Source organism: Cygnus olor, chromosome 11 (genome assembly GCF_009769625.2).
Source record: "Cygnus olor isolate bCygOlo1 chromosome 11, bCygOlo1.pri.v2, whole genome shotgun sequence".
NCBI lineage: Eukaryota > Metazoa > Chordata > Aves > Anseriformes > Anatidae > Cygnus > Cygnus olor.
In genome coordinates, this window is record NC_049179.1 from 13,074,745 (window position 1) to 13,099,780 (window position 25,036).

Genomic DNA, 25,036 nt, shown 5'->3' on the forward strand with positions numbered 1-25,036 from the left:
AAGTCCAGAGCCAAACCAGTGATATTTGGGTAGGGTTCCAAAGAGAACAACTGTGTCATCAAGTGCTGAAAGGCTTTCTTTAATTTATTATTTGAAGAAATAAAAAAAACCCTCATGCTTAAAGAGCAAATTCACTTTTCAAAAGGACAACAATAGAGGATGAATGCAAGATTTTCCTTTCATTCCTAATGTCCTGGGCTCAGAGAGAATAGGCAACTGAAAGAGATGCCAGGAGCACAGAAATTTTTTTGAAAAATCAGCATTGCTCATTGGCTCTTCTACAGCAACCGGGATTTGCACAACTTCACAATTTGGTTGAATATGGGGCAACTGGAGATAGGCAGGAATTTGGCCAAGTAACTCCCTCCAACGCCTCCATGAGAAAACCACCCAACCTATGGCTCAACAGCCTGACTCACATGGCACCTCGCAAAATGTGAAATAGAACATCCCTATCTCAAATTGCTACCTTGCTTACACCATCTTTGTCTCAGTGATGCCCAGGGCCAGCCCCAGACATCGGCAGGGGGTTAGGTGGGACCGGCCAGCAACCCCCTGGTGCTAGGCAGGGAGCAGGTCCTGGCTGCAATTTGGATAATTTTTCAAAGCTGTTGAACTTATACTCTAAGAACACCCCTAAAAATACAATCTTTAAAAAAACACACCATGATATGAGTATTTTTGCACGCACCGGTACGCTGGTGAGAGATATTGGTGACCAACTACTACTACATTATGGTACCCACAGTGTCCCTACTATTTATATAGGGAATTATTGTGGAATTAGAGATAACAGCATGACAAGGATTAGCTTTCTGAATACATACAGTAGTGATGCAGAAAGTCACACTTTAATACATGAATTTCTGTGGTATTTCCATTATAAGCATTTACAGCAAAGTGAGAAACTAGCATTAAAACACCACAGCAGTCTAAAAACATCAAGAGCAATTTACTTTTATAAACATATGAGAAAACCATCATTTTTTTTTTCCTGTTGCAGGCTTGGAAAAAAAGTATAATGTTTGAAAATCTTTTTCTGTTTCCCTAATTTCAGTCTTTAAAAAGAAACCCAGCAGGCTCCTGGGCTTTAATATGGGTTCTGGGTATCTGAGAAGAAGTGTTGCACTGATGGAGATAGCCTGTGTCTGGACACTGTTTTGCAGCCTTGTTTCTTTGAAATGCTCTACCTGGTGCACAGAAGTCCCTGTAGTATTTTACACAACCTCTTCACCAACTACTCCAAATCTTGTCCAACTGACACTTGTCTGCTCCCACAGTCTGCTCTTCTAAATCACTTCTCCCTACAAAGCAGATTTTTTTTTCTTCATGTTCTGCAGTGACCCTCAGTGTCTGTACAGACCATTGTCCACAGAGAGGCAGACATCCTTTTAAACAAACAAACAAGCCTACATAAATTCAGATAATCACACACAATTAGAATGGTTACTGTTGGATAAATAGCAAATATTCTCATCAGTGTGTGCGCCAACACAGACAATGTATTGGCCACAGAATGGTTTACAGTTCGCAGCATAAATTCATGCACGCTAAATTTCTGTGCTGCACAAGTCTCTAAATATGTATTGGACAAGCTGATGAGCAAGCTGTATGCATGTCTATAATGTATTTAGCCAGGGTTATAGGCCTATTATCCTATCCTGCTTAACATTCAGGCCATTCAATCCATTGTAGGTACATGGATATGCTTCTTAAATCTTTGGGGGATGACATGAAAATAAATAGGAATGAGTAACTTGTAAGGGAATAATATCTTGGAAAATCATATTTTTAATACAAATCATATGCTTTTCCTCAATCTGCTAATAAAAATACCCAATATAGACACTGAGTGCATCTTAAACTATCTAATTAGCTGCTAAAACTTCATGTTGAAAGGTTTCCCTCTTTTTTTTTTTTTTCCCATGTGAAAGAACTTTGTGCCTTTGAGAGAGTGGAATTATTTGGACATTTGAGGAGCATAATAAAGCCTCTGTGCTGGGAGAACTGGCAGGACTGGCACATACCTAAACCCAAGGTGGAGGAAATGCTTGCTGCCCAGTTTGGTCATTGCTTTCCTGGCCGAGTCGTCCAAGTTTCTAGACCCTTCATCGTTCACAGCAACTGACAGGATCATGCCATTCGCAACTCTGCCCAAATACTGGGCAAGACGTATGCTTTCCTCTTTTGCTCTGTAGGTATCAAACCTAAAGTGATTAAAAAACAAAAAACATTTACTTCAGTGATCATTGCAGCTCTAACAAGCACCACGGTACTAAAAAACAACTGCTATAAAGAAATAACCTTTTTGTATTGTTTACAACAATGATATTATAGCATTGGAAAAACACTTGTCTGAGAGTTTACAGGTTAAAGCAAATCAATTAAGCTCCAGTTAACACAATAGTAAGAAAATGACACTATTCGCTATTTTGGGTTCGGAGATCGGTGATTTAGAAAGAATTGCATATAGAGACAGCAACACCCATTTGAACTAGATGCTAAACCACATGCTTCTGAGCTTGCTGAGAAGCTGTTCCCAACTTGTTCCCAAAGACCCACAAATCTAGACAGCTGTAAAGTCACTCACCGATCTGAATGGACAACTGCCCCCGTCTTTGGGTCGATGACATGGACAATGACACCGCGATGGCCCCAGCTCCTTTCAAAGTAGTATCCGCCTTCTTCCATGCCACCAGGATGAAGAGTCTTGTTTAAGAAAGTCCAGGACAGTTTTTTCTTTCCATGGATCTCGAGAATGCCACCCTTACTCACTCCAATGTACTTCTGCCCAAAGTAGGGATTCGGCTGGCTGCCGTCATCCGCTCTGCAACAGGAAGGGAAGAAAAGATTTAATTTTGGTTTTGTATCTGACAGTCAAGAAGCCTCTGCCCTTGTTCTGCAATAGCCCAAGGAGAGAAGCATCATGACTTGTAAAGCATTTTTTTCAATGACCTTAAGAATTGGCAACTGCTCATGCTCTACAGTAAATAAATTATTTGAAATAATACTAGCAACTATGGAGCAGGAGCAATCTGGAACTCAAATTATATGTGTTATTTTCATTATATTCAGGCCTGAGGAGGCCTGAAGCCCAGAATGAACAACACAGCTATGTTTTTGAATTCCATAGGAAGTTAGGACCCTAACCAGGACTTGGTAAGCCTTAGTGGCTGTTAAAAATGAGTTTGGCATCCTTGAAAAGCTGAGAGATCCTGTACTAATCTGCAAGACATAAATGTCTTATCCTTTGGCTCACCTACTTCTCACTCTCATGCAGAATGAAAGGATGCTTAGGGAGGAGAATTTTCAAAATAAAATGAATGTTTAGGCTTTAAGCCTATTCTGGAAAATCTATGAATCAACTTGACTGCAGCTGATTTTCTGGCATGCCTAAATACCCCAGTGTTCATCTCCCAGTAGATTTGAAACCAGAACCAAAACTGTCAATTATTAAAGGCCATTTAAATTGTTTAACAAGCTACTGAAGTTTTTACAAAACATAAATGATAAATACATCTGAGAAAATGTAATTTTAAGGAACATTTTGTTCCCTGTTGTGGAAGAGAGATACTGGAAAGTTCTAAGATAATATTTTATCGTGCATACATACCGCCCATACAAGATGATAACCACATTGCCTTGGTAAGGGCACATTTCACTGCCGATATGCAACTCTCCATCATTTTCGATGAGTATATGTCTAGTACGCAAAATGATAGGCTGCACATCGTCCTTAATGACCAATTTTCCTAAGTAGAAAAGGTTATGACATTTGCTTTAACATACAGAAGCTCATCAGAGATTGTGACACCATTGTGCTAAAACCAGTGCTGGGTTCTCATCTAAATTTTTGAAAAATTCTGCCCATTTTTCACAAAACGGCTCTCAATAGAAATCCTAAAGACAGTAAACTTTTTTACTCAGTCCAACTCTTGAAGAGTGCAATTAAGATTTGCTTGGAATAGGATTCATTTAAAACCGAGACAGAAATTCAGAGTCAAGATGAATAAAAGGTATTTGTGCTAACAGTCACCAGCAACGCTATGACTCTGTCCTTAGAGACAGGGAAGCCCATATATATCTGCTCTGTCCTGAGATCCTGAGAACACAACAACTGCATTATGTTACCAGAACAATAATTTAGTAAAACATGTTTTTGAAGCAAAATGTGGAATAAAAACCAGTACATATAAGTACTTTTGTAAATTCTCCAGAAAGGATGATGAGTAGGTTAATTATAATGGCTGCAGGACTGATAGCATCTCAGCTACCACCCACCCTTGTACCAAATTAAAGCTGGGCTTGTCCAGCAGCCACCCAGTTCTCGGCAAGGAACAGGAAGCTCTCCCAGCATGAGACAGGGTGATCTAAATAGCCGTAGGGGAAAGCACTCTTCGCCCAGCCTGGCCGCCTTGGAGGAAGCAAGTTTTACCTCCATCAGCGATGTGGATCGAGTGGACAGTCGCAGAAGAAGAGAGAAGAAGCTTCCTGCCATTACAGATTTCAATGCGGTTTTCTTCGTTGTGACCCGGGTTCCAGTTTTGTAGCTCAGGATCCTTATCAGGACATGTCACAGCTGCTTCTGCTGGATAGAAGTGGAGAGTGAAGACAGTTGCCACATGTTTGGTGCAAGACAGAGAGCTCCACATCTGGGCATCTTTAAGCACCAGTCTCGTGCCCCCCCTTGGCTGCCTCCCTGGAACACAGCGATAACTCAGTGCAGCAGTGTCCCTCTGGGTCATGACCAAAAGAAAACAAACAACAGTTTAAGCTGTATGATCTTCTGTTTTCTGGAAGCATGGAAAAACCCACTGCTGGATGCAAAGGAGCCATGTCAAGGATGCAGTTTCCAGAAAACCACTGGAGAAAAGGCTGGAATAAAGCCCTTCCTACAATGACATTCAGCTCTGTTCATACCTGTCCTGACAAAAAGCCTCAGGGGAAGATGTTGACGAAAGCTTAAAACAGAAGCCACCTTTAAAAAGGCTACCTAATGCCCCCAAAAAACTTGTGAGGTTTGAAATACTTTGTTTAAGGTAAAAAGGATATTGAGATAGGTTTGCATACTGTGTTTTTAGTGCGGACAGGAAATAATAGTGCTCAAATTATCACAAAAGCACGACACACCAAAGAATTACCAATCGATCCAGAAACAGAAATCCCACAAGAGAGAGACTCCAGCTTCATAAGCTTTTTCAGACAGAACAGATAAGGACTCATTCTCTTTGATTACACACATCACTCATCTCTGCATACATATTTGATTACAGGCTGCTGTGACGTGTTAGCTAAACTGCTCCCATACCAAATCCAAGTCTCATGTCATAAATATTTACTTAAGATAAAATATTTCCCTGATATAATCTCACTTGATATGTGAGTCTCACATCTTATTCTAATCAACACAACTTCACAAGTGCAAGAGTCCCATGGGGGATGCATATTTTCTGAGGGCAGAAAACTTTCTAATCCTAGGAAGCTGAGGTCAGTGGAAGTTTGAACAATGAGCTCTGCCATCAGAAGGGCTTGGGAGTTCTCACCAGCTCTCCAATTTGTATCCTTTAAAACAAAAACACCATAGCAAAATTACAGGAACCACAAATAGGTGGCAATAGAAGTGGGATGAACCCCCTGACTTCAGCAGGATTATGGTTCTGCACTTAGTAAAGTTTTTATTTGTTAGTTGTTTTTTTCCTCATGGATACTAATGCTGTCAGCCAGCATCCTAATGTGAGGACAGCCCTGTGGATCCATGCAAGGAAACCTGTCCGGGTGCTGGTGCAGCTGGTGGAGGGCTGTTGTGTGTTCTCGCTGTGAAACTCGAGGGCCACCTGCAATTCCACAGCAAATAGAAACAAAATTGTCCGTCTGCATTCAGTTCCCTCTCTGATTGATTCCTCCACCAGCTTCAAGCTTTAAGAAAACTACGGAATTGGACTAGCCATGGCCTTGATGTCTCCGTGGCCCCATTAAATACCAGCTGTTCAAGGTAACCTGCTCCTACCAGGGAGAAGGAGCGGAGCACAGCACCCATACCTGCTGCACCAGGGCCACTGGAGGGCTGAGCACCTCCTGCCAGCCCATCAGGCACCCTCCAGCCTGGATTATTACTCACCTGGTCTCCTGGGGAATAAGAGGGCAACTTTTACCCAGCACAAGGAATTAACTGAACAGTTTAATTCTTGACCAAAAGGGCCCAAAAAAGGGCAATGAAATGTTGCCTCATGCAGAAGCAGCATTTGGGGCAAGACATATGGTCTCTTTGTTCTAAACAAAGGCAATCTCCCCAGATAAATCCATTTAGAATATGTATTTCCAGCTTCCCTTTCCTCTGAAACCATTTGGGATAAGGACTGCTTATAACAGTCAAAACCAAGGGCAGGGATGTGCCACCCCAGAGCTTTTTGGTCTCCACATCTGCACTTGGACAAAGCAGCAAACTGCTCACCACCCACAGCCACAGCTATTAGGACTTGAGGTTTCCTTTGTTATTTCTGTGTGGCAGTTTGTTGGATTGGGGTTTGTTTTAAGAATACATAGCAGGGGCTGAAGGCTCCCTGGGGATACTTTCACCTGCTCAGAAAATTTCACTCTTTGCCACTCCAGCTGCCCAAATGCAGGAATATTGAGACATCAGAAAACTGTTTTTCTCCTGAGCTTTTCACCCTGTCCTTGGCTTTTTTATAAGAATTTGGATCAAAGAGTGAAAAGCTGCTCAATCTAGACCAGCAAAGTCTTTATTTAAAGGCAGTGTTACAAACCACGCCTTAACCCCCCTGTAACAGGAAGACTTACCTGTGCTTGCAGAGGAAACTACAAACAGAAGGAAAATGAAGTTTTCTGCCAGGTGCTTGGAGGTAGGTAGAGCCATGCTTCAGGATGCAAAATTCTCTGGGTTGATACCTGTGGAGACAGAATATCAAGAAAGTGTGGCTTTTTCTTTTTATTTATTTATTTTTTGTTCTAGCTCATGCAGAAACTGCTCGCCACCCAGAAACACGTTGTGTGCGCCTTTATGACAGCCCACTTCCACTCCCAGCTGGCTCTGTGACTAAGAACACCTTCAAGCCGCTTCGGGACCAGCCCAAACAGAGCAAGGAGCCAAGGGCAGCTCTTCACCTTTTGTTTGGCTTAGGATAAACCCACTCGGGAATCCAAACAGACACTCAGAAAGCAACCACCAGATGTAACCAAAAATGCCTTAGGAATGCAATATAAACACATCCAGCGTCAGGACTCTCTAGGGCTGAATAATCACATGTCCAAAAAAGTAATGAAACACAACAGCGAAGGTGTTTGCAGAGTGACAAATGTGCACAAAGTAACCTTTCGGTGGCACCTTCCTCCCCCTAAACTACCCACACATCTTCAGCAACCCTGTTTTGTGCACCCCCAAGCTCAAACTTCACTCAAGCTTCCAGTCTGAAGCGTGCAGTTTCTTGGATTTCAGACCTGTCTGTTTAATCTGCCAGCCCAGAATCTTGTTGCAAAACCAAAAACTGCTTTTGAAACCAATCTACCTAATATTGTTTTTGTTTCTATCATAGCCAAGTCCCGGCCAAACAAACAAGTAGTGTCATGAAAGTCAAGGTTAGAATTAATGGCATTCTCTCCAACAAGCTCAAGCGATCAATTCTGCAATTCTGCCTGAGCTCATGGCGATTTATTGACATGCATGGTCACACCGAGGCACAAAGACTCGCTGCTATAAGTGTTCAATGCTCCGTACTCATAAAGCACTATTTAAAATTCACACACAGTCCAAGGATCTGCTAGGTTTTATCGTGTAAGCCAGCATTTGAAGAATATTGAAGAAACTTATTTGTATCTGCCATGTTACATCACGTTGATGCAATACAAAAAATGTATACATTGCACAGCTTAGACGCCAAAAAAGCAATTGAATGAAATTCCAGGGTGCCCCAGTTTCTTCAGGGTGAAAAAACATGTGTTATTTTTCATGTCACTTGTTAATAGAAAACAAACAAAAAACATAAGAAAAAGATAGGCAAGAAACCAGGGTTTAGACTGGAGCCAATTTCACAGTGTAGATATGCAGAACACATGTCTGTAGTCTTCCTAGAGGTGATACAGCTCGAGGTGCAGTGGTATGTTCAAACCACATGTAATCCAATGACTGTATTAAAAATAGCATTAGAACCAGATTTGTCAGGAAATATTCCCGGGGGAAAATGTTTCCTTGATTTGGTGTAGTGTACTTGACAGCCGTGAGCTCTGGGCACAGCGCAGACGTGGTGCAGTTTATCAGGTGCTGAAATGCTGTTACAGAGCAGTAGAAAAGAGGAATGCACTTAGTAACGCTATAACTTCGAATGATATACATTATTGGGGAGCAATAACGTCGCCATGGAATTTGTGCCAGAACCAGGCTGCACGTGTCTGACATTTTAACAGCATTAACCATCAATGTTTGATAAGCCAGGGCTCTTTTAAAGGAACATTATTAGTGGTATGCCCAAAGTACAGCAGTCACCATGAAAATGTCAAGATTTATTAGCCATTACTACACAGTATAATCTGCAAACCCAATCACTAGATTCTGCTTTAACGGCAGAGAAAAGCTGAACAACTGGTAATACCACAGGCTGGCCATTGCAGGCAGCATTTGCTACGGCGCAGGCACAGCTGCGTGCTAGTGCTGCATAAAGCCAGATTCCAACCGGTAAGGGATCGGTCATAAAACATAATCGGATGATATTCACAGAAATAAAAAAACGGGATGAATTTTTGACAGTGACGGCATGCATTTGCTCTCCTGTCACTTTGTAGGTGGTAAAGAAATTTCTTGGCTCTGGACCACTAAAACCTGCAAACTCTGAGGAGTGTCTCTGCCAGGTGAGAGCAATAATCCGCACATTTTATGGTCTTGTTCTGACAGCAACCTGTAGCAAACTGGTAGGAAATAAGAAACATTGTAGGTATAAGAAATCTCACAGCCTTTGTTTTCTCTAAAGCCATTAACTGCATGGTACTTACCACCAGGTTGTGCAAAATGGCTTCTGCTTTTGTATCCCTGCTTGCTCCCAGGGGACTGCTTCCCTGATTACATCCATCCTCATCGGCAGAGAGCAAAACAAACAATCACACACTGGAAATTCATGTCATTTTTTGGAGGCATCGGTTGTGTGCAGGGCTCCAATATTTTTCTGGTGTCTGATCTGCCACAGTTCAAAGAATACCCTGCTTATTTTGTGGCGGAAGCAGGGTGTTTGATTCAGCTTTCCGTGAGCCCGAGTTCATTGCAATGTTAGTATTAACTGGCACTCAGGTTGGAAAGGCTGAGAGCTGAGAGGGCCAAGGAGAAGTGCTTTTGCTGCTAGCGCTGACTCCTCTGATTCAGCTCTGACTAACCCAGTGCTGGTAAAGTGTGGTTTGGGGGACAATCATCTCAGGAATTTTCCTTCAAAGGCTCTCAGCTAAGCATCTTCCCCAGATACTAGGCACAAACAGCGACATGCTTGATTTTACTATTAGCTATAAGAGGAGGAAGGGATAGGGAAGGGATAGTGACTCTTTCCATTAATGTCTCCTGCTGGAGAGGGTTCAGGAGCAGCTGCCTCCTGCCAGAGAGCCGTTGCGTTAGCTCAGTGCTCCGAGCCGCATGGGAACACAGCAATCGCACTACATCTTCCTTGAACAGGCGCCACGTCGCTGAGTTCAGCTCTGATGTAACCCGCTCTGTCAACAAATCTCTCCATGGATTTGGGCACTCTGAGAGCCCAAGGGCCGTGCAAGCGTCCTCCTGAGTCTATCATCTCCAGTGTTTCTAAAACACCGTCTGTAATGCCTCTCCTGGGTGAGAAAAGCTTTTTCATCTCGCCATTAAAAGCTGCCTGGCAATGGCAAGTGGGACTCATATCCCTGGATCTGGCGAGGCAGACTTTCTGAAATGATTCCCAGCTGCTGGATCTTGCCAAAGAGTGAACAATAGTGGCAGACAATGCTAAAAGTAGATACAGGAAACCATTAGTCCCCAGCTGGCTGCTACTGCAGGTGTCAGCAGTGATACTGTACTAGAAAGCGCACTGCGTAGATAGGAATCCCCATCCACTGTGCTCCATGAGGATTTAATGCTGGGGGCAGCACAGAGCAGACAGTCCTGGGGGTAAAACAGTGAAGAAATGCTCTGAGGAAGCCGGGTTGTCCCAGGCTTCATGGTGGAGTCCTGTGGACACCCCAAAGCCTGGGTGGCAGAGCTGAGCCCTCCAGGGCAGCACAGGCAGGCTCTTGCCTGGGCTCGGCACCTTGCAGGACTTGGGGTCAACCAGCCAAGCCTGTGACCAGAATTTTAAGAAAGTAACTCCTGATATTGGGTATTTTAAGGTGCTTTTTAAGACTGGCTTGATGCTCTTTGGAGGATGTGCCTTCAGCACCTGTAGAAGAAGAGTCTCCTTTCTGGTACGTCAAGCAGGGCTTGACAGGAGCATTAAGCCACCCGTTACAAACATAGCAAGGATGGGAGGCAAGCAGCAGCTCCCAGGGTGCTCCAAAAAGAGATATCAAACAGGAGCAAGAAACCTGCCTGCACCCTGACAGCTGCTGCCACTGCCCGGCAAGAGCAGCCACAGCCCAAACAGGGATCTGGGGCCATCCCCAGGAAATCTCACAGGATCCCGATGGAAAAGGTGCCTTTTAGTCCCGAGCAGGGTGAATGCTCTCCCTCCTGCTCCCGGCAGCCAAAGCTGGGCCCTCAGCCTGCTGTAACCAGAAAAAGGGTAACGTAAGCTGATGCTGAGGTTGTAGTGGCTTGTTGGCTAGATCTGAAGAGCTACTGCGTATTTCCTCATTCATATGCAAAGAAGCCAACTTCAATTTGGAAGCCGATTCCTGAGAAGGAGGAGCTGTTTAATTAGCACCTCCGCTACCTCCTTGCTGACACCGCACGGCAGCGGCTGTCCTCTCGCCCCACTCAGGAAATTTCGCATTTTAACCCCAGCTGGGAAGACAGATTTGATGAGCGCGTTTGCCTTTTTGACCCAAGGACATGTCAGCTCTTGCTGCAGTGACATTCCTGTGCTAGAGGAGCCTTCACACACGAGCCGCGAGCACAGCTAAAGCCTTCAGACACCCTATACAAATAAACAAACGCATTTCGAGGGATGGCTAATGAAAATGCCTTCCCAGTCCCAGGGCAGCACGACTGCGAAGCTGCTCCTGTTCTTCATCTTGATCTTGTGCCTGCCATCCAGCCATTAGCTGTTTGTTTTTGCTGGCAAGTAGAGGATGAAATGCACAAAAAGACCTTACTTTTCAATAAAATCAATACTGGAGTCAAAAGCGAAGTCTGACTTTTTTCCCAATGAATCTCAGTTTTTTATCAATTTATACAATGTCTTTCCCTGTGAGGAAGGAGGTTCCGCTCACATGTTCCATACATAAATGTCACTGCAAGCTCCTTGCCTCCTGATGTTCTTAAGAACATCTCAAAAGGAGCTGGAGTTAGAGGGAGTTTTTACAATGAATAAATTAAAGGCAACTAAGGTGTCTGCAAATTCGTTGTCACATTGGCAAACTATTTTGGGACAGAAATAAGAGAGTTATTTTAAACATATGCTTTTTTCTTTTTTTACAGAATTAATCTCTACCCTCCCTTCCCCCCCCCCCCCCCCCCCCCCCCCAAAGATTACAGACCTTTAAAAGGAAAGGAAGTGATTTTTGGCTTAGCTAAAACTAAATCATTTGCAATTCACAACATTCCACCTATCAGAGCCTGACTGACTTCCAGTTTCACATCCTTTCAAAGTGCTCAGCATTTCACCGAATCCTTGTCCACTACATGAAATTTTCAAAGCACCAAGGCGGTGGGAGGCTGAATCCCAGTTTCTGAGGTTCAGGATGCACTGACTTTACTGCGAAAGTCCTTGATGGATAGCCAAGCCAATGCTTTCAGAAGGAGCTATAGTATATCCACTGAAGAAATGCTTAGGGAATAAGCGGGATGGCCGTATGTCCTGAATGCATTAGATGTACTGAACATGCCTGGATTAGCTACAGGGCATTCACAGTCCACATGAACTCCAGCGTGCGGGTGGAGATATTCCTGCTCTGGACATCCTGGGGAGGAATATGGCAGCTCTCGACAAATATAACACCCACATGGCACTTACCCTGCAGCTTCACACACTCAGACTTCTGGTGCATGTCAAGTTAGCAGCAGCCTTTGAAAACCTCGTCCTGAATGTCCCGAGGGTCCATTGAGGAACTGTACCCTCTGCGGAGCGTCCCTGGTTTTAAAGAGTTTTTTCCCTCCCAAGGTAAGGAAAGTGTGTGCAGTAGCTCAGAGGATCACAGCATTCTGAGACCTCTTCGAACTGCTGCTTTTAACTATTCAAATAACTGCATCAGGATGTAAATATTTTTCTTTTTGCTTTTGTGGTACTTGACTGTTTGCATCCAGCTCACCACGGCTCCACGCCTTCCTCTCCAGGACATTTGCCATTTGCTCTCATTCTGAGGTGGGAGGAGGAAGAGATATTTTTCAGAAGTTTAGGCACATTCCTCTCCTTCCTTCACTAGGTTTGTCCTTCGCCAATTGTTTAGTCTCAGGCTGGGGTTAGAGCTCGGCAAAGTTTTATTGGGATCCAGGGTCTGGACCTGTCACAGATTATCAAATAAATCTCCAAGAAAGTAAAGGCTCACTCTGTAAGTAGTTGTTCCAATGTTGGGCTTAAGCTCACAGCCAAAAACATCTTGCTTTTCTTCCCCTGCGTGGCCTCAGAAATCATAACAATTAGGTACTAATAGTTCAGAAGGACTTCAGATTGCTCCTTAGAGGTTCGGTGCCAGCCACTCGGCCTCTTGTCCCGCTGCTCCCCGTGGGGGCTGTGCAGGCCTGCGAAGTCCTGTTACTTTCCCTCTCCCAAGCAGCATCACTAACTTCTTCACACTCTCCAGCAAGCCAAGACCTCACCTCTGGCTGAACCCAACTCCCACCTCTCCTCCCCGATGTGGAGATGGAGCCACGGCCTCCTCCTCTGCCCACAAACCTTTTGGTGCCCTCTCCCCCTCACCCAGGCGGTGTGAGGTGGTAGAGGTAAGCGTCTCAGCCGGGGAGGTCTGTTCCCGCCGGGATGCATGGATGCCAGAGCGACTAACCCACCAGGAAGCAAGAGTCTGGCCAACAAAACGCTGACCTTGCCCTGTAGCAACTCGTTTGGCCGTTTCTGAGAATTTCAAAGAAACGACGGGACATTAGTAACAAAGCCTTCACCTACCTGTTTGAATAACCTGTGGACAGCTGTTGGCAACTCAAAGGAAAAAAGAGGCACTCGTGACACAAGGTTTAGCCTTGAAATGTAAGGGTCCCAATGTACTACACAGCAAGGGAAAGATGAGTACATTTTAGTAGAAAAGCTTGAAAAAAAACCATGTCATTCTGTAAAGAAAAGATCTGAAGTGTCTGATATTTATGGCCATGGATTTCATCTACTCATTACAGACATGAAGGCACATCTAGGGACATACACACTCACCTGCATGTTTGAACAGTACAAGTAAAGCTACTTTTTCAGATTTCTCTCTGCTAGACAGGGCCCCATGACCTGTCACTTTTTTTCCTCATTTGCAAAAATAGGATGACACAAAAATGAAGTTTTTTCTACACAAATAATCCAAACCTTGGCCTTTCTCTCTGAGCTACCTTTCTCCCCAGTAGGATGCCCCCGCTCAAAACCATAGCAACCGATCAGCAAAATGATCAAACAAATGCTGTGAGCAAACAAGCCCTACCTGTGCATTTTCTTGTACTCTGCTGTGTAAAAAAAAAATAGAAAATTACCACAGATTAAGACCAACAGTGTCCTTGATTGGCTTGTAATATCTGCATTTAAAAAAGCAAATCTAAGATGTTAGTTGTAGGCTTAACAGTAAACAAAACAATAACAACAAAAGAAACATCACAATTATTTTATTTACCTGCATCAGAATTTTAACCTTTCCTCTTTTTTTTTTTTGACAGTTTTGAACATTTTGGAAGCTTGTTCAGTTCCTGTAAAGAATTCTTTAACAAAGACATGCTCATCTGAACTCACTCTCCCCTTCACTGCTGTCACCAAGTAAAAAAACCTTCAAACCAAAATGAGCATGTCATCATTTCAGGCTAAGTTTGTACTTAAATTGTCATCAGTGAGGTCATCGGTTTGTTTCTCAGTTTGCATACAAAGCTCTTCCTTTTTGTTCACTTCAAAAAGCAGTAACATAAACAAAACAAAAAAAGCAACCAAAGAATATTAGCTACTAATACCAGCAGTATTTCAGTCCTTGATGGGAGCAGAAAGTCAATACAATCATTGTCTGAAGGAGGAATGCAACATTTTGCCCTGTACAGCATATACATTATCCTTAGCTTTATTCCTGCAGGACTTTAATTAAATGTTCACATCAATTGGGCAAACATCATTTCACCAGTCATTAGCTACAGACAGAAATACATTTATAATTCCTTGTTGCAACCGTATATATTCAGGTCGATTAGAAGGCATTATTGTAAAATCACCACGTGCTTACCCACCGATGCAAGCAGACGCTGCTGAGTTCACCTAAGATGCCACAGAGGACGACGCTTAGTTGTTTTAAAAGCAGGCATTAATGGAGGGAAAACAGGACTGATGGGAGAATTCCCTACCTCTGCTGAAGGTTCATCTGTTTCCCTGGATGCTGCTAAAGTTTCCATGCCAAGTTTCATTTCCAACCCCTATGATACTGAAGAGCATGTTTTCGCCTTTAAAACTTACCATCTGACTCCAAATCGTAGATATGTTCAAACACTTCTCTCCTTAGGAAGCGCAGCCCACAGGCTTTTCCTATCCTGTCCTGTGGGGCGCTGTTTGAAAAATAAAACTCTACCATAGCGGGTAAGATGAAACTATATTTATTAGTTATAAAATATACAAGTGAACAACATTGGTTCGGTACAATCCCGTAAAAACAAGAGCAGGTTTTGCTGACAGCTGCTGGACTTGCCTGGTTGGTGTTACACCACCGTTGCTAATCGTGGGGCACCATAGCCTCTGCAGAGATGTGCTCTGAGTGGTTCTGAGAAAAAGTGTTAGCTGAACATTGATACTCTTTCAACTTCAAGGGAACATAATGCTGTAGAGAAGCGGCTTTCTGATAACCAGCGTGATTAAGGACTTTAATCCAGGAGGGCTTGGCTTGTCCTTTATAGCCAAGCATAGCAAAACTCCCTGTAAAACAGACACAAGAGCATGACCTTCTGGGTGGGTCCATTCAGTTATCAGCAGCACAGCATGGATATCACAGAAACTTCTTAGCCTTTTATTTATTATTTTTTTGTTTGTTTGTTTCCTTGGATTAAAAAAACCAGAATGCTTAAGAGGCAAAAAGGGATGAAAGAGGAAATGAGCCTTGCTGAAGCTGTACCCTCACTGCATCACAGCTCTACAGGTATTTCAGTAAGCTGAGAGATATTCCCAGATGTGAGTTAGCAGGAATATTGCTTTACTCTTTATTTTTAACCATTGGTACTTTTTCATATTTGACTACATGAAAATGGTTAGGCATTTTGAATCCTTCTTTTATTAGTTTACATCACTTTCTTCCTGTTATGCATAAACTGTTCCCCATGTCAGTTCTGGTCTTGTCCTCTGCTGTCACAAAGTACAAAGGCATTATGTGTTCTTTGATTTTAATAATAATGTCTTGTGTTTATATTATGCTTTTCATTGCAAAGACTCCCAAGGCTATTTGCAGATGGTTGGATCAAGACTATTCCTGTAAACACTTCTAATTTAAATAAGGTTTTGCAGAACCAGGCAACAAGACCCTAAGTCCTGATCCCGCTGGGGTCAAGGGGATTGCTTTTGTGCATTATCCCTGGCAGCATCAATATGCATTTGGGAGAAATGTTCCAGCCTGCCCTGAACTGAAGCCCCCCAGAGCGGACCACGGTGGCTGCTGTACACAGTCCTGCATGCAATCGCCTTTGGAGCTGTGAAGTCAAATAGTGCGCATACCTGAATCAGCAGGAGAAAGCTCATGAATCAGAACATAATTACCCAGACTGGAAATCAGGGCAGACACGCGGGTGAACACCCTTGCCCTTCAGAAAAGCAAAACAGAGGCGACACAGGATCAGCCAGCAGCGGCTTAGTCCCTCTGCCAGCCACCAGCACAACAGCCCCTGACTTCCCACTGGAGAGGTAGGGCAAGGAGATGGCCACCAACCAGTGTGTCCTCAGGATGGGGCACTGTGGTGGCCCTACTTGCTCCTTTGTGTGCTCCAGGAGTGGTCAAGGCTGGAGGCTGAACCGAGCTCCCAAAATGACCTGGCAGGGCTGTGCCCAAGTGAGCGGTGCAGGTGTTCCAGGGAAAAAAAGTTTGACAAAGCAAACAAAAAAGATTACTTTTTAATAAAAAAATTCCTTTCAAAAGTAGTCAGGGCTTTGAAGAAAGAATGAAGCAATGAAGTTCCAGGACAAAGAAACAAAAAAGAAAAGCTCAAATTTTTGCTTTTGAAAGGATGAAAGCAAAAACAGCCTCTCAGGAATCGAACAGGCACCAAAGTGAAATGCTGTCTCTGCTGTAAAGATTATGCTGTCCTCCTCCTGGAATAGTCACAGGAATGAGCTTTGAAACTTGAACCAGAAATTGATGTAAATTTCAGTAAAGCAATAGCAAGAAAAAAAAAAAAAGAAAAAAGAAAAAAAAAGAAAAAAGAAAAAAAAAAGAAAAAAGAAAAAAAAAGAAGCTGGAAATGCAACCAATTCTGCTTCTGATCTCTGCTTAAGAGACTGCAAGTGGAATCTGAATCAAGCTAGCTGGCTGTTTTCCTAATATCCTTATCACCCGAACCATTTGTCCAAACCTGGACTTCAACAGCCCCCTGTTTTCCAGAAGGAAACCCAGCATGGTAAAGGCAATATGTGACTGGTAGCTTTTTGCACACTGAGTTTCCACAAGCAGTTCTCTTAATTCCATCAAAACCAGGGAATTCAGACAAAGCTGTTCTGCCAAAAAAAGTGTGCTGCTCAAAGGCCTTGCGGGGAGGAGGTGCCCACAAATTTGCTGTTTTCTGACCCTGAAGAGAACAGACTTTGGGACTGAACAGACTGAGTATCACTCAGGATTAGGATTGGGCCTGTCTCCTCTGCAATGATTTTCCTGCTTTCTTTCTTGTTTCTTTGAAAGTGCAGTGACAATATTTCTAAATGAATGCTCTAAAGCTATAAAAATCTGTGATCCAAAACTACTTGGATTCTCTGAACCAATGATACCAATGGATTTCTTACAGCAATTCAAGGTAAATCTACAGTAAGAGCTTTCCAAGAGTGATGATTTCACCTTTCTTTCATCCAAGAAAATAAAGAGCTCCTATTTCACTGCAGGCTACTTTCTTTTTCATTAGCCTTTTAGTTTGTGATTATTTTCCCTTGAAAAGCAGTTGAATTTTAGAGATGGAATCTTTATCAAATAATTATTTGTTGTTGTTGTTAGAAAAAAAAAGCTCCATTTAGGATGAAAAATTTGCAGCAAGCAAACTGGTGAGGTAGGGTCAAAATCCAAAATAACTCTCCCACTTCTCAACATCACTGAGCTAAGAGCTTTTTATGAGATTACACAGGCATATTTAGTAGTAGCAAATATATTGATAAGCACTTTGTGAGTATGTGTATATTTTTGGTAAGTAGACACACCAGTCAGTAATTCTCAGGCAAAAGAAGTAGGACAGAATAAATATATTTACCTTCCTTGTGGAAGACAATAGGCTTTGCAGAACCTAACCTTGTAAAAACAGACATTTCAGAGCTCCCCACCACGTCTGCAATATCTCTAGAGCACACAAGAACAAGTGATCTGAAAGGAAGGACAGTAATTACTGCATGACAGCAAAACATTACAATTGCTAAGAATCAGAATCTGCAAGACCTTTAAGCTCTAATTCAGAAAAGGACTTGAGAGCTTGCCTAACTTTAAGAACAACCTTAAGTCTCTTTGATTTCAATCACATGTAAGCTTTCATAAGCTAAACCCTCTGTTTAAGTATGTTCCTAAATTAAGCCTGTTCCTCACACAGACTCAAAACAAGCACAAATGACTGTGAGTGCACCCCTTTTAAGAAAGTGACACTCAGCTGCAGAAGAAATACAGTTACTGTGCAGTCCTGAGACGCTGAAACCATCTATAAACTGAGTCCGATTTTCAGTCAAGCCTCAGCCTGACTGGTCCTCACAGATGTGCTTTCAGCCCTCAGTGAATCGTACCTGTGATGAATTACAGGCACAACTGGTTGCATTTAGCTGAATGCCCAGCCTTGCAAAAATACACATCCTACAAGAAAATCAAACCAAATGTACAGGCATCACATGCATATATGTCACTTCATGCACATTTCATACATGTACGTACTCATGTGCATAAATAAAGATGTAATAACTCCAGAGTGTTCAAATCTTTGGTCATGAACTGCTCAGAAATGTCTTGGACTGAAAGTCTGTTTTCTGGTTATTTGACCTGCTTCTGCCAGCAGCCAAGAATTTATCTATAAATCTCTGTTGTTCCATGTTTATGTGGCGACACATAAAACCACAAGGAATGTGGAACAGACACAAACAGAGATGATCCAGATCTTTGCCAGGACACATTCAAGGTAACAGCCCGCAGGCACGCAGGTCTATTCATTGGTTTGCCCAAGAAAAGACTTGGAAAATCTGGCACACCTATGATTTTCATCTGTCAAAAGAGGCAAAAACAATCAGTAAAAGTAAACAGAAACCAACCCATTTCAGAAATGGAAAACTGAATCATCAGCTGCCAGGAAATTGTTGGCCATTGGGATACGTACACAGGACTGCAAATGTCATTGCACAGACCTTATCTACTTCAAAGTGGAAAATGGATTGTTAATTTAGGAATTGCCAGTTTTCCAGAAAGTCTGTCTCTTTCTGCTCTAATCCGTGCAATCCTGTGAGAAAGACAGTGCTTTTCTTATTATCTGGGTGATACTTGGGATTTGTACATAATTCAATCTTTGCCAAATGTTTTCAGAGCACAGGTTCAGTTCTGAAAGTAGATCATTTTCCTCTCTTTGTCTATCAGCCCCAGGTCACTACATGAACTGGGCTCTCAGTACTTTGCTTACCTCTCTTTTATAAATGTTTGAACATAATCAGTTATTAAATTGGCCGCATTTTCCCCAGTAACTGTGTCAAAGTGTCGCCTACTCACAACTGCTCCTGAACATGCATCTAGCACCACGAAGAATATCCCAGGGCTATTGATCAGGAATACTGCACCATTTATCTGCAACAAAAAATGAGGTAGGTTTTATGGAGACAGGCAGTAAACAACTGGGGAGCTTCAGACTCTGAGTCTGCTTTTCCATAAGAAGGGAGTTATGAGCAAGGAAAATATCACGTTTACACCCTATAATTTTAAATATGTAATTAGTGCAGATGAAGTGACATCACTGATATCTGGTCAGTGGCAGGAGGAGGAAAAAAACATTAGGTTTGAATGGCACTGGTAAGCCCAGTGGGGTACCAAAAACATGAGAAGTGAGATCGACATCTTTTGTGTATTAAGAAGATACATTTGGGAAGCAGAGAATCCTGGGAGTAAAATGCCTAGTTCAGTCTTAATACGGATTCTTTTCATGTGGGTGAAATTACTGTCACTTGGCAAGGCAGATTTGACCAAGGAACACGGGAGAGATGCTGAGACAGCGGATGGGGGAATAGAAGCAACACATGGACATTTTTTTCCCCCTGGAAATGTAAATATAAAAAGATTTCAAAAACAAAATATTCCTTCTCGGTAGAGCTGTCCCAGGGCCTCAAATAAGTTGCAGCACAAGTGACTCCTACTCCCCTCCCTTCCTACAGCGAGGGCTCCTTCCTCAGGTTTCAGCTCTCAAAATGCACCACAATCTCTGCTTTTGGAAAGACAAAGGCTCTCAGAGATGCAATAGGTCAAGGGTAAGGGAAACACAAATGTCTGGGCCATGGGTGGGCAGGGGAGAGTGAGGAGAAGCAAAGGCAGGGCAGACTAAATCTTTTGCTCATACTTCTAAGCCTCCACAACGTGTCTAAGTCGGGATGCATGTAGAGCAGGGAGTAACCACAACTGCAAGCTGACCTAAACCAGAGCTGCTGGCCAAAGAAAGAGCCCAGCTGTATGTCTTGCCCTGACTGCGTGCTCCAGACCCACTGGGGCTCTTGTGGCCACATGGGAGCTGGAGCAGGGCACCACTGCACCTGAATGCACGAGGGGCTCCATCATCTGCAGGCAACAGCCCTGAGTGGAGTGTTGCCCACAGGCAGGTCTCTGCTATTCACTGCAGGTGAGGATGTTACCTCCAATAACCCCTGCTTTTTAATGAGTTGAATTAGTTTTTGATGATGCAGCCAGAGCACAAGGTGAGAAATCTTGGCTGCTCTCACTCCATAAGGATTCTTTACCAGCTTTGCTTGGCATTTTTTAGCATTAATATAATTCAGTAACATGTAAACCTGGGAAACTGTCCTCGCTAAAATTATTTCAGTCACCCTTCTCCATCCAGGCAGAGATATAAGGCATGTGCAGGGATAACTTGACAGCTCCAAACTCCTTCAGTAGTGAAATACAGTTATTTTTAACTTTTAGTGCAATGCTAGAAGAGAAAATCAGAAAAACAAGCTTGTTTTTTCCCCCACATCCTTTGTAAACAGTGACTTCTGTTGTATTTTTCTCCCCACTTCCTCCATATTAGAGCGATGGTGTTAATTCTTTTTTTGAGGTGATAAAAGGCCTTTTCTCCCCCTAAGGGCTCAAATCCTCATCTGAATAGAATACGAACTCCCAGTGACTGTAATGGAGCTAATTGTAAGGGAGAACAATGCACTTGCCTCTTCCATGGGAACTTCCCATTTCCTCCTGCCAAGGCTCAGCAAGATTTCATAACAACTTTCCTTGGAGATAAAGTTTCCCCTGTTTAATCACCATTTCAAATACAGTAAAACACATACCTTAATGAATGCAGATGTCAAGTGGCTTTGTATGTCTGCCTTGCTGATAGACTGGATCTGGATTCTCATATACTTGACTGAGGGTGTGCTAGTGATAGCAAGCTGCAATTACATGAGAGATAGAACCTTAAAAACTCGATGGCACCGAGTACCATTGCTCATATACATGATTGCAAAACTCGGAGAATTAATTTTTTTTCAAACTATGATCCCGGTTCATAAGTAAGTGTTTGTTGTTAAGAAAACATTTATCAAAGAATCATGGTAACGCTGGTTGGAAAGGACCTCTGATGGTCACTCTGCCACTGAATAACAAGTTGAATATGACTCATATATTTTGTTTGGCTTTAAAATCAAGTGCAGATTTGTTTGAGGCTGAAACAATTCTACAGAATTTACAGTGGGGTGAACCGACAGTAAATGAGAAGAAAACCTGGCTCTAATTTTCCGATTATTCCCATTAACCAGAGTTACTTCCCAGTCTGAAATTCAACAGTAATGCTGTGCATTGGAATTCAAAGCTAATCCAGTCTGAGCCCTCTCAAGCATCTTTTTATTCTTGTTTGAAAGAGAAAAAAAAAAAAGGGAAAAAAAGTGCTGTGGCTGTACATTCACATGCTTCCAGTTGGGCAATTTCTTTGAGGCTATCTTTGAAACATAGTACAAGAAGCTGTAGAAATTTAGAGTAAAATCCTTCACTCCACACATGACATGATGCTGACCAGATTCACAAGTGGCGATTCCCCATGAATTTTCCTTGTGGGTTGTGAAAACGCATTGACCTCACACAGATGCACGTACGCTGCATAACCCAAACACGACGGAGGATGCGCTGGGTACCTGTGGGGCACCACATGCCCTGCACGGCCTGGCTGGGTGCTGGGACACAGGGCGCTGGGGAGCTGCTGGCCTCTGGGGGAAGGGGTTTGGGGCACAGCTCCAGGACCCCCCTGGGTACATATGCGCCGTGATTTTAATACGTTCGCAGCCTTGCTGAGAGCAGTAACTGTGGCCTTTCCGAGCTTCATGGGCTTGCAGGTGAACAAAGAGGTACCTGGAAATGAGAGCAAGCAGAGGGGTCAGAGCCTCTGTGTGTTTAGAGGAAAGGTTGAGTAGAGGCAGGGTCTGCACTTGCTAAATTGCATTATCCCTCCCATTTCCCAATGACACCAAACAACTTTGTCTTAGAGCGGTGTAATACAGCACGCCCACAAGTTGTGCTTGTAAAATGAGTCCTGCAAGGATGCTGGTCGAGCTTTCCTCCTGTCCTGGCATGACAAGACCTGCTGCACTTACAGCCCATATGCCCAAAAGAGCTTCCTTCACTGGGCAAGCATCTGTGTGGCAGGCACCACCTCCAGCCCTGGGCGTGGCGGCATCCTGCTAGCGTGCTCACGCTATTGTGCAGGCTTGCCTGGAAATATTGGCATCTCCCCGTTTGGCTGTCCGCATCTCATGGCCTTGGCCTGCAGGCACAGCTTAGCCCTAGGCATGCATGACAAAAGCTCCAAGGCAGCCAGATCTTCTGGCCCTTGCAGTTCATTTTTTCCTAGCTGTTCTAAGTATGTTTTCAATCGTGTCCATTCTGAAATTCAGGCAGAGGAAATTATATAAACAGCTCAGCTCAGCTTCAGGATCAAAATGATGCATGAGCTATAAAGGTTTTCTTTTCTTTTTCTTTCTATTTCTTTAAAAAATGAAATATTTGTTTCCATTTGTCTGGAAGAAAGAATGAGTAAGCTTGGTTCCTCTCCAAGGATCCAGCACGTGGGGTTAAAAAAAGAAGGGGAAACATCCCGCTTATTATGAAATAAAGTCTAAAAAACAACAACAGGAAAAGAAAAAAACCAATGCCCTAACTTCTGTTAGGCAGAAGTAACTTCTGTTACTTTGAGAGGCTAAAAAAAGCACTGCTGAATTAAACAGAGAACCAAAAGGCTGATACTGCTAGAAGGAAGGTGGGTTATGTCCATCAGTGTGCATGTACCAGGTCCAGATGGCTGCTGGCAGCTAATGGCTCTGTCCCCACAGACCCACATGTGTAAGCATTTTCCCTGCTCTTCAGTAGTAAACAACCTGTTTACAGAATTTTGTCAACACTCCCCCCCCAACACACACACAGAAAAAAAAAAAAAAAAAAGGAAAAAGAAAACCGTTTGCTCGTTAATCCCCCTTATTTCACAATTCCTATCATGAGAGAGACCCAGTGATCACCAAGGAGCTTGGTTAAAACGGAAGGCATTTGGGGATTTGATTGCTCATATATTATGGTTCAAAGAATAAACATATTCCATCCTCTTTTCTAATTTGGCATTTGTGGATTGATTTCTGAAGTAGCTGCTTAGTCAGGTGAAGCATCATGGGACTCATGGTTAGACCACAAAACACTTTTTTCCTCCCCAGCTATTTTAGCTGTCTGAGAAACATGGTTTCGTAACATGTTTTTGTAACCAAAGGTGTTCTAGATTCTCATAAAGATGGTGTGTGATCTCTATGACTCTCTTCTTACCTTCAAAATACAAGATGTATTACGGTGCTATCCTACTTTTTTCCCTCCTCCCTCCTTCCCCCTCCAAACTCTAATTTTTTGAGTGTGAACATTTTACAAGTCTTCATGGGAATACAAAGAAGTTGACATTTCCCAAACTATCTCAGTGTTGGAACTGCAGCAGGCACAGGAGGGCTCCTTTTCACAGCCCTTTGGGCTGCAATGGATTTTAACAAATATTTACACTGTTCCCGCACCTCCATCGACCTGAGCAGCAGCAGGGGGGAGGCTTCAAAGGAGCTAGGGCCACGGAAGAAAAAAGCTATTTTTTAATGGCAATGCCAAGCACTGCTCGGTGATACAGAAGTAGACCTAAGCCAGGTTACGCCAGCCCATAACACTATTTTGACATGAAATCAGTGAAAAGACCATGCGAGCTGGATGGGACTGAAGTTTAACTATGAGGAAGGGAAAGGAGGCAGTGCGACTGGAAAGAGGAGGACCCCAGGGGGATGCTGCCCGTTCGCTTGGGGTCTGTCACGGGCTCACCCTGATGCTCTGTCGAAGTAGAAGAGCCTCTCGCCAGTCCTGTTGAGGGCACTGGCCTGGGAAGGAGCTGCGAGGTAGTGCTTTATGCTGTGTACCATCCCCGTCTGTCGCTGATAGACATCTGTCACCACGTGGAAAACAGTGTTCCTGGGGTAGCAGAGGGCAATGTGCAGCCAGTCTCCTCTGTCGGCAAAAAGCAGGAAAGAGAGAAAATGCACTTACGGGCTTGAGTACAGGAGAGATGGTCTCCAGCCAAGAGCACAATCTTCAGGGGAAAACAAAGAAATGTCCTTTGAGGTTTTCTTTCTCTTTTAAACAGAAAATAATAATAATAATAAAAAAATCCTCAGAGCCAAAGAAAATCAGACTTTTTCCTTTGTCTGGAAAAGATGTCTGTTTATTACAAAGGTCTGATCCAGAGACCCCAATTGACCTTAGAGGACTTTGAATCAGGTGCCAGGACGGCTTAAACCCAGAGAGTTTTGCTTCCTTGTCCTGTAAGGCTGAGGTACAACCAGTCACATACCCACTCGCATCTCCAGAGGCAGCAGGGGCTTGTTTTAGTTCATCCGGAGCTGCTGCAGGAGAGGGAACCGGCATCCAGCAGACATTTCACCAGGGGCACAGATTCAGGAATTAGAAAGTAATCTCTGACTTGAACCAGAGCCACGGTCTAAAGAGACCTGCTTCCGCCACTTTACAGCAATGTTTAGTATTATGGTTTCCATTAAAATCTCCCTCTCCCTTGCTATTTCTTCAACATCAGTTTAGAATAACTAAGGGTAAAGCTGAAAGGTCTTTTAACTCTTGTCCACCACAATTTCAGCACAAGCATTTGCAAAAGTTGTCCCCACGGCTTTCCTTTATCCTGTGATTTGCATCACCACCCTCATGGAGACCAAAATTGGCTCCACACGATAAACCTTTGCTTTATACTCAGAGCCAAAAGATGCAGTTGCAGTGCAATTTGGATACTGATGGGAAGAATCTTCCACAAAACCCAACACCCTTT

General features: G+C 43.3%; 2 protein-coding genes across 5 annotated transcripts in view; both read right to left on the minus strand.

The window, feature by feature from the left end:
* The window catches only part of LOC121075945 (cell migration inducing hyaluronidase 1), a 115,421-nt gene that overhangs the window by 47,586 nt on the left and 42,799 nt on the right, over positions 1–25,036 (minus strand). The window contains exons 1-6 of one of the 4 annotated variants that reach the window (XM_040569731.1): positions 9,001–10,130; positions 6,799–6,906; positions 4,436–4,585; positions 3,614–3,752; positions 2,591–2,827; positions 2,028–2,207 (exon numbers count right to left, since the gene is read on the minus strand). In XM_040569731.1, coding sequence (XP_040425665.1) covers positions 2,028–2,207; positions 2,591–2,827; positions 3,614–3,752; positions 4,436–4,585; positions 6,799–6,874 — 782 coding nt within the window. In that variant the 5' untranslated portion in view covers positions 6,875–6,906; positions 9,001–10,130. Of the gene's footprint in view, positions 1–2,027; positions 2,208–2,590; positions 2,828–3,613; positions 3,753–4,435; positions 4,589–6,798; positions 6,907–9,000; positions 10,131–25,036 lie in introns of those variants that run through there. The other 3 variants (XM_040569729.1, XM_040569730.1, XM_040569727.1) reach the window with 3 other exon arrangements.
* The window catches only part of LOC121076201 (cell surface hyaluronidase-like), a 50,491-nt gene continuing 40,335 nt past the window's right edge, over positions 14,881–25,036 (minus strand). The window contains exons 19-24 of the mRNA XM_040570333.1: positions 24,025–24,207; positions 21,828–22,041; positions 20,988–21,089; positions 19,124–19,284; positions 17,729–17,838; positions 14,881–15,209 (exon numbers count right to left, since the gene is read on the minus strand). Coding sequence (XP_040426267.1) covers positions 15,010–15,209; positions 17,729–17,838; positions 19,124–19,284; positions 20,988–21,089; positions 21,828–22,041; positions 24,025–24,207 — 970 coding nt within the window. The 3' untranslated portion in view covers positions 14,881–15,009. The remainder of the gene's footprint in view (positions 15,210–17,728; positions 17,839–19,123; positions 19,285–20,987; positions 21,090–21,827; positions 22,042–24,024; positions 24,208–25,036) is intronic.